The sequence below is a fragment of the Gastrolobium bilobum genome, unplaced genomic scaffold (assembly GCF_033153095.1).
Source record: "Gastrolobium bilobum isolate Gb01-03AN ecotype WA unplaced genomic scaffold, APGP_CSIRO_Gbil_v1 utg2408, whole genome shotgun sequence".
Taxonomy (NCBI): domain Eukaryota; kingdom Viridiplantae; phylum Streptophyta; class Magnoliopsida; order Fabales; family Fabaceae; genus Gastrolobium; species Gastrolobium bilobum.
Window position 1 is genome coordinate 714,509 of NW_026899693.1, and position 9,099 is coordinate 723,607.

General features: G+C 32.7%; 1 protein-coding gene across 2 annotated transcripts; it reads right to left on the reverse strand.

Moving 5' to 3' along the window:
* Positions 1–736: 736 nt before the first annotated feature.
* LOC133292628 (amino acid transporter AVT1C) lies at positions 737–6,599 on the reverse strand. 2 transcript variants are annotated; one of them, XM_061491056.1, is made up of 13 exons: positions 6,518–6,599; positions 5,795–5,944; positions 5,024–5,328; positions 4,630–4,844; positions 4,334–4,357; positions 3,622–3,802; positions 2,750–2,966; positions 2,360–2,495; positions 2,228–2,247; positions 1,818–1,963; positions 1,538–1,581; positions 1,390–1,452; positions 737–1,116 (listed from the first exon to the last, which is right to left on the reverse strand). In XM_061491056.1, the coding sequence occupies exons 3-13, from the start codon at positions 5,097–5,099 to the stop codon at positions 1,018–1,020; spliced, it is 1,221 nt and encodes a 406-aa protein (XP_061347040.1). In that variant the 5' UTR covers positions 5,100–5,328; positions 5,795–5,944; positions 6,518–6,599; the 3' UTR covers positions 737–1,017. The 2 variants fall into 2 exon arrangements, with proteins under 2 accessions (XP_061347040.1, XP_061347039.1); XM_061491055.1 differs by lacking the exon at positions 6,518–6,599 and having other exon boundaries at positions 5,795–6,138.
* Between the last annotated feature and the right edge of the window lie 2,500 nt (positions 6,600–9,099).

Sequence of the window (9,099 nt, forward strand, 5' to 3'; positions counted from 1 at the left end):
TTTTGGTAGGAAATGAAGTTTAGGAGAATGGGACGTTATCTGATTCTAGGGTAAAAGTATTATAGAAGTTTAACCGTGATAGTGACAAATAAAAGAGCAATTAATAAGAGAGTACTAACATTAGTGGAACCATAGACTTTTGTCACCCTCTCTACATTCTTAATGGAAAGTAATACTTGCTCACACTTTTTGTCACATACTCCAATGTTGAACAAATAGATAGAAAGTGACTATAAGTAGTTTGCTTTTTAGGTGGTATGACAAATGTTGACTAGGTGTCTGCTGATAAAGTTAATGTTAACTATGCTACTTCACAGAATCATAAAATCCAGAGTCTTGAGCATTTATGATTAGAAATTGAGATGAAGAGACCATTGTCAGTGAAATTAATGTGTTATAACTAGCTTCACAACATCTCAATGTGTGAGATTCTAATTCATTCAACCATGCCTTTGTTCTCCACAAATTGTGAAGAACAAGAAGTAACAATTATGCGCGCTATCAACAATCGTTATTTCAAGTGACAAGGAGATTGTCTCCCTTAATTAAAAGTCTCAAATTCAAGCACAAAGACAGTATTCGAATCAGACTATACTTTATATGTATAAACTACACCATATATGCTTTCAATCACACAATATTGCTGCATGAAATGGTCAAGGAGATCCTTTACCAAAAGATTGGATTAGACATTTCAATTCAAATATAAATAAATAAATAAATAAAAATCCTCTTCAATAAATTCATTTAATCTCTCCTTTAAATCTCAACTGTTCCTCATAGACAATCTATGATTACCAATTTACCATTCTCGAAACTTCAAATGTGTGCAAAACTTTTTACGATAAGGTAACTAGGAACCAGAATACCCACAATTAATAGTAACAGAATGGGGAAGCCACGGCAAGCGAAAAATGGACTCAAAATTGGGGATGAACAATCAAAATAGGTAGAATAATTGAACATGCTCCATAATAGCAAACATATCTACTCTTCCACGGTTTAAGGCACAAAACTTCATCCAATCAAACTCTTCACAATCTCGGAGAGAGCTGAGTATGTTCCAAAAACAGCACATACAACACCTACCGTGATAATTGTAATGCAAAGTGTTGCCTGTAGATTACATGAAACAAAAGTAGGGTTACAAGAGAGTTGATCATAACTATACAAGTAATGTTTGAAATGAATAAGTTGTGTAAAAAATATCTGATGACATTTCTTCTAGCATTGTAATATAGTATGTTTCTATTCAAAATTCATTTTCATTTGTATTCTTTAAGTCATATTTAATAATGGTTTCAAAGTGTTCACATTCATCCAGACATGCTAAATTGCTGATCAAGACTGTCACATTGAGTACTATTATCAAGTGTGCAATCATCATACCTGTAATCGTGTGACTCTGCCTCTAAGGATTCTTAGGAAACAAACACAGGGTAGTATTAAAGTCTGTCATCAAGGTTAATTTTAATTAGTAAAATGCTATGGGTCAGTAACTCTAGGAGCAAGATCAAATAAACTGAAGGAAACTTACAACAAGCATTGTAAGTAATGATCCAATCAATGACATCACCAGACCTGCACAAAAAGTAGATAAGCTATTAGTATAACATAGTGCAACTGTGTCACAGTACAATGATTTTCCCAAGTATAAAAGTAATGCAATTAATCCCAATCACATTTTCCTTTTATATGTTGGTCTATACATAGTTTTAAGATTTAGTGAAGAAATAATATTGAAGAGAATGTTCCCTTGGTAGTAAAATTAATCAACAATCAAGAAGCACATGAGGATAGGAAGTAGAAATACTAACCAAAAAATGGAACTGAGAGACCAATAATGAGGGTAGAAACTACAAGCCCAGTTCTGATGAAGATGGCATATAGGTAAGACTTGGCATGGTTTGATGGTATCAACTCCTCAAGACTCATTGCCACAGGAGATATAGTCAACGCATACGTGATGCTAATTAAGAAAATACATTTTTCTTCATTTTCAGTGTAAGAGTACTCAATGAAGAGAATGCAAGATATTTGAAGGGCGTGTTAGGATGTTTGTACATGAAAAAGAGTACAAGGCAGAGAGTCCAAGTCTTTTATCAGGTTTTATAAATTTTTCTACAATATAAGTTAAGCATGATGAGGGTGAGCCTTTTTTTTTTTTTAAATAGTATATGTAAATATGCATGCACATATGTATTCATATGGAGTATATAAAGGATATTTGGTAAACGGATTAACCACCTGCGAAAATAAAAGTAACAGATAAGTGTTAACAAATTATATAGTTAATAGGATATTAATAATGTACTGATAGTGAGTTAAAGATCTGCAATAGAATGTAGAATGAGTATACCGTAGTCCAGACAGCAATCTTGCTGGCCACCAAATCTTGGGGCAGGTTAAGAGTGAACTGAGAGAGAATAGCTTCTCCAAACATTGTGTATCCCATAACAGCAGCTCCGGCATACAGCAATGTACAAATACCAAAACTGTGACAAAAAGAAAAAATCAGACATTTTATTAGATGGATTCAGAGAGAGAATATCCACTGAAGAAAATAAAAATCTTATGCAACATCATATATTCCACATCTAGAGGCATTCATGCCTAACTGCTAGATGATTTGCATATTTTTTATAATATATAAATTGCAATCTGTATAAGACTTGAGGATCTAATATCTAGTGAAAGGATTAGTGGTAGCAGAATTACAAACTATGGCTAAAAGTTATCATTGGTTTACCATACTAAGAGTACTATAGGGAATTGGTTTCGATTTGCCATGGATGTATAAATGTTTGGGAACACAGCATGTCCAGAGTAGCAGTAACCATAAAGACCCACAGCAACAGGAAGAGTTCCAAGATTGAGTGTTGTCCCTTGGCTATGAAAGCCAACATCCTCTACGCCAATCCAAAACAAGCAGAGAACCACCAAAACTGATGCAACAACTCCACCAGCTATAATGAACAAGGTAAATGGTTATAATAAGCTTTCCAAATAATAATACTGCAATATGTGACTGCTGACTGCCAAAACAAAATGCAAATTCACGGCAAATGAGTAAATAGCTATGAATGAGTTAATAATACTTCTCGGCATGTTAGATGCCAGAGTGAAATTTATAGATTTGATTTATGCAACCTTCAAAAGCTGTACAATATTTATGTGATTTTATGAAGGAAAAAAGAAGTATTGTGTCCTTTTAGCCAATTTACACAAAGTCTGACCGGTCAAACTTTGTGTAAATCTGAAAAGTTATTTTTTTTTCTCTCTTCCCAATTACATCGCTGATGTGTACAGTGAAAAAAAAATAACTTTTCAGATTTACATACAATATGACTGGTCAGACTCTGTGTAAGTCACTAAAAGGACACAACTTGTGTCCTTTTAAATGACATTCACTAAACCCTTTTATGAAATATTACCCTCCAAACAACCAAAGTAACCTCTCAAAAATTGATTGAATAAAAGATGGCAGAAAAGGATACCATGAAGTACGATAAAACCATATTTGGGAAATGACATTAGGACCAAAGGTAAATGAGACCAAGGTTTAACTTTTATCAGAGAAAGGATATAGCCACTCATTACTTGCACAAAAATAAGCTTTACCTGAGATGTAACTGAGAATACTTAGGTCACGGAGCCAAACAGTAGGAAGAACAGCCAAGGTGGCAACCACAGCAAAGAGAGTATGTGAACTCAATTCAATTCCTCCAAAACTTAAGTATGCATTTGGAAATAAGGAAGACAAGTTGTCGCCCTCCAAAATTAAATATTCAATGCAACAAGCCTGCATGAAGGAATATTTAATAGGCAAAGCAATTGCTATAAAATAAAAAACCCTCAAAAGAACTGATGGTAAGTTGTATGATCCACCAGTACCTAGTATCAGCATAACAACATAGTTTTAATCAACAAAGCATCGTAGTGAAGTAGAGAAAATTTAGTCTCAAAACATGTTATTAAATTGTAGGACTGCAGAATAAATCATGCAGGACTACTTGAACAAATTAAAACACGAATAAGCAATCCCAATGACATGCATGTGGCTATATATAGCTGATGGGAGACTTCCAAACATATGAAAAAGGCTAACAGCACAGTGGAACTTATCATATGCCAGATGGAAAACCAAATGCTTGTAAAAGTAACTGTTGATGAGATCTAGACATGTCAAAAGAGGAGGTTAACCAATCAGATGCAACTGTGGAATCCAAATAGGTAGCCACTCAGAATTTCATCATTATATTATTTTGCTATAATAAATTACAATGAGTGACTCCAAATGAAATTCTCACCGAGTGAAGGAAGGAGTACTTACATATAACTCCACATACAATACTATCTGCATCCACAAAAAAGAAGAAGGAGAAAGCATGAGAAAGAGATCAGAGACTACTGATTTTCAATTAACATAGCATCCCCCTAAATTAAACCACTACCCATTTAATCCTAACTAGCAAAAGTAGGGGGTGGAATCCTTGTAACCTTATCCTTGCATATTGCAAAGAGACTATTTCATGGATTCGGATTCGTGATTTTTCAATCACAAAGGAACAGTTTTACCACTGTTCAAGAAAAACTCAAATAAGAGTAGAGATCAGCAGGAAGACTCACTGAAATGGCAATACGTCCTGTAGTACCAAATGCAGCTTGGCCAATGTCAGGGTATGTCTCAAGGCCAGGTTCACTGTCCAAGCAAGAACGCAAGAGCATCCCAGTATAAAATGAAATAACTGCAAAAATGAACAAGATCGAAAGCCCAAGCCATCCACCTTGTTTGGCAGCATAAGGGGTAGAAAGGATTCCTACACCACAAAGTACATTTATGCCTGCAAAATCCAAAATAAGCATAAGGCATACACGATGGGCTGCATGTTTTATGGTTTTATGCATTGCATAGGTGTCACATCAAGCTGTCATTACATAAATATGCATGTTCTCCTATCAACATATCTTAAGTTTCACATACAGGTAAGAGTGTATAGCAAGCCAAGGTTCAACTACTCACCATTAAGAACAGCTTGTCCAAAAGAGCATTGCCTAGAAGGAATTTCATGAGAAACCTTGGAATCCTTCTTAAGCATAGAAGACCTCCTAGAAGGAAGAGGAGGAAGCAAGGCATGGGAGCTACGTCTCTGATGCTCTTCTTCTGGTGGTTGTAACAGAGGTTTTGTCACTGAAGGAAGTATTTCAGGAGTGTGCCTCCTTGTCAGAGATGATGAAAGAAAGGAACTACTTAATCTGGACAATGTGGGAGTGCCCAGAAATCCAATATTTGGTGATGGTACACTACTGTATAGATCAATAGACTGCCTGAAACATCAATCACAAGGGCATTAGTATTCAGTTGATGCACTTGACTTAGAAGACACTGACCTTAATTTGTTCAGCCACTAAAAAAAAAAAGATGGGAAAAAAATGGTTTGTAAAATTTTCAACTTTTTGGTCTTGGATTCTTGACTATGTCAAAACACACAAGGTGTATTCTCTTTTCTTCATTAGGTGAAACTAATCAGAAAAGCATAAAAAAAATTTACGTTCACCCAAAAAAAGCAAAATCACTTTCCAATTATCATAATAAAAAGTGAAGAAAAGAAAAGAAAATTAACTTTTTTTTTCTTTTGTCAGAAATCAGATGATTCCCTTGACACTTCCAGAAACAAAAAAAAAAAAGGCACATAAAGTGACGCGAGCACGCACATACACACACCCAACCATGAAAGACAGAAGAAAATCACAAATCCAATGGAATTGAAACAAAGGGATAGAAGGAGCTGACCTGTAACTCTGAGGCCATGAGATGTTGTAAGAACTGGGTTTTCTCTGTGGAGGATTGTCATTTGAGTAATTGGAAGAATCAGAATCATGACCATCATCTTGACCTCTGTTCAAATCCTTCTCATCTTCTTCATCACTCTCAATAATAAAACTGTTATCTGAAACAGAATTATTCATCTTCCTTCCAAGTTTTATCTCCCTCCCCTTTCAAAAATACTCTACTATCTCTTCAGAAATTCACCTTCACAAGACTACTATATAAACAAAACGACCCAGAATTACAAAACATCACGGATCAGAAGCAAAATTGAAGGAGATATTTATTCTAATTTTACATCATATCTTTTCATTTAGAACCAAAAATGGAAATTGCACGCGGGCATGATATTGACGACATAAAATGCGTTTAAATTTGGAAACTTTCCATATAAATAATATTCTAAGCTCTCAATGTAGATACATACATGAATATTATTGGTAGAATTTTCTTGGAGTAAAGAACCAAGTATTACTTCTGTGCATTCATTTTCACCGTGTTTAAAACAACACAAGAAAAAACAAAAAAAAAAAAAAGGAAAACCAAAAGGGTGTTCTTCAGAATAAGAAATTACATGACATAAGTAGCACTTTTTGAGGTTACTTTTTTTCTTTTTTGGTTTCTAAAGAAACAATCTGAAAACTAAGGAAAAGGGAGCACAGAGAAAAGAAACAAGTTGCTACGTACTTTGGTTTCTTACACACTCTCTGTGTATCTGATAGCTGACACTCAAGGTTCTTATACACTTTTTTTTTTTTTTTTGCTCTCTCTCTCTCTCTCTCTCTTACTCTGTGAACTCAGAACGTGAACATTCACGAGGACAGAACTAAAGAAAGCTTAGCAGTTTATTGTTATGCATATCGGTTCTGTCTTTTGACGTTGAAGCCACCTAACGAAATCTTAGCCGTACATTATTGTATAATTAATTACAGATTGCTACTGAAATGCTTATGCTGGCAGTGGGTCCCATTTTTGTTTTTTGTTGCAGGTTTGTGATAATTAGTAATAATTTTCACTTTATAACCTGCATGTTGTTGGGATTAAATAAACAGAAGGAGGTCTTCGCTAGTTTACTAGCACAAGTCCAAGGGTATCTTCTTCTTTTTCTATTCCATGCCCAATTGGTTACCTTAATTCATTACTTTTATCACTTGATTAAACATTTTGGTGGTATTGCTGCCTTTCTAATTTCTTTTATTAGTTACTTTCTTGAATAATTTTCACTCATTTTTTTATTTTTTTATTAAAGTAAAAGATGTTAAGATTTAAAATTGATGTAACTTAATTATATTTCTAGAAAAATTAAGTGAAATTCAATCATATCAACAGGAACTTATTAACTGGGATTTGTGAATTCATATCAGTATATATTAACTACAATTTATAAATGTTTTTTTTTTAATTCTTCAGCAGCACTATTATATTTATTTGAGATTTACTGTAACACCTCAAATTTCTAACAATTTATAAAATAATCTTATAATAAATAAATTGTCAAAATTCTTTTTTTTTTACAATTATAATAATAGTGTTCAAATCAATTCCACTTTAATCAAATCAAATATCAATATAATAATCAAAATTCCATTATATAATATTTATCTTTATTAAGTTCATTTAATGTATTTGGTAATTATCAACTAACATATTTAGCACAACATTAATCATAATATGATAATATTCACAACTCAATGACATTCTTCATAGTCAAATCAAATAACAAATTTCATTATTAATAATGTTTAAGTTCATTATATTTAGTGGGAAGAGAACCATGGTAGATCCGGGAAATCCTGCTAGTCTACCTTGTGACCCGGGAAACCCTGCCAGCCACAAACAAATCACATTGGCCATAATCAATTCACATCTTCCTAGTGTGCACACATCTTCCCAAAGTTGATACTAGTATCCTGGAAAACCCTGCCAGACACCACTTTGGAAAGAACAGATATAATCTTTTTCACATCAGTTTCACATCGGAGGCATAAAGCCCAAAAGTTGTGTTCATCACTTTGTGAGGTACCATCCCAAAGCTATCTTCCCACTATTAATTTATTTCAATCACACACAATCAATCCAATCATGTAACAATTCTCATAATTGAAAAATTTCCTCAAGTATAATATACATATCAATTTAATCAAAAATATAATTTCCAAATTCAAATTTTCAAGAATATCATAATTATAATTTCAAATATTCAAGAGTACAATTCTAAATCAATTATCCAAGAGTACAATTTACAAATAAATTATCATAATTTCCAGATCAAATACTAAATATAAATAATTGTATAATTAAAATATAATTAACCTAAAAATTAAACCCAACGATGTTCTCAATAATATTCATATAATTAATCTAAATTTAATATAAAACGAACGTAAGAGCACCTAGAGATTAGGATTACATATACCAAACTTCATATCAATATAACCTATGACTCTCTAGGGATTAGGATTACCTGGTCTCCGTTTTCGCTAACTTCTAGAAGAAAATAGTAATTTGGGGCAGAGAACCGGTTGGTAACCAGAAGAATATAAAATAAATTAAACTAAGTTTTTGAATTAAGAAGAAAGAATAGTAGAGGAGAAATGTTGAAAAGTGAATTGGTTTGGTTAGGCTAGACCTCTATTTATAGTTGAAGTTTTGGGCTCAGATATGGGTTTCGTGCATTTATTTCCTTTTTCTTTATTGATGTATCTGGCTCAGATTTTGGCTTTATACATTATTTTATTCTTAATTTCTTTATGGCTCAGAATACAGCTAACTTATTTGCTAACTCAAGGCTGACTCATGATTGACTCAATGCTGACTCATAATATCTAATCAAATTATGTTTGTTCGCTCATCCTAATCCAATCAAACATTACCAATCACATAGTCAAACATTAAAGCATAAATGATCAATCAACTAATCACAATCATCACACATTATTATTATTACTACTAATTTATAATTTATTACTATTATTAATTTATCAATCAATTAATCACAATTTATGACACATTATTATTATTGCTACTAGTTTATAATTTATTACTATTATTTTTTTGGGATATTACATTCTACCATCCTTAAAAGAAGTTTCATCCTTGAAACTTAAAAATTTGAGCTCCTCAAATTAACTAAAAGGCATAAGGTTAAAGTTAATAAAAATATGGGGTATTTATCATTGATTATAGAAATATAAAATTACAATTCATGATATTAGAAAACATACTGTATATATTAACGGCGATTTGTGATTTGATATCGGTATATTTTT

Coding starts and splice junctions, on each gene's coding strand:
- LOC133292628 (XM_061491055.1), bottom strand. CDS start 5,970: ATGAATAATTCTGTTTCAGATAACAGTTTTATTATTGAGAGTGATGAA. Junction 4,845..5,023: donor TGGACAAGCTGTTCTTAATG/GTGAGTAGTTGA, acceptor TGGATTTTGCAG/GCATAAATGTACTTTGTGGT. Junction 1,582..1,817: donor TCTCTCAGTTCCATTTTTTG/GTTAGTATTTCT, acceptor CTTTTTGTGCAG/GTCTGGTGATGTCATTGATT.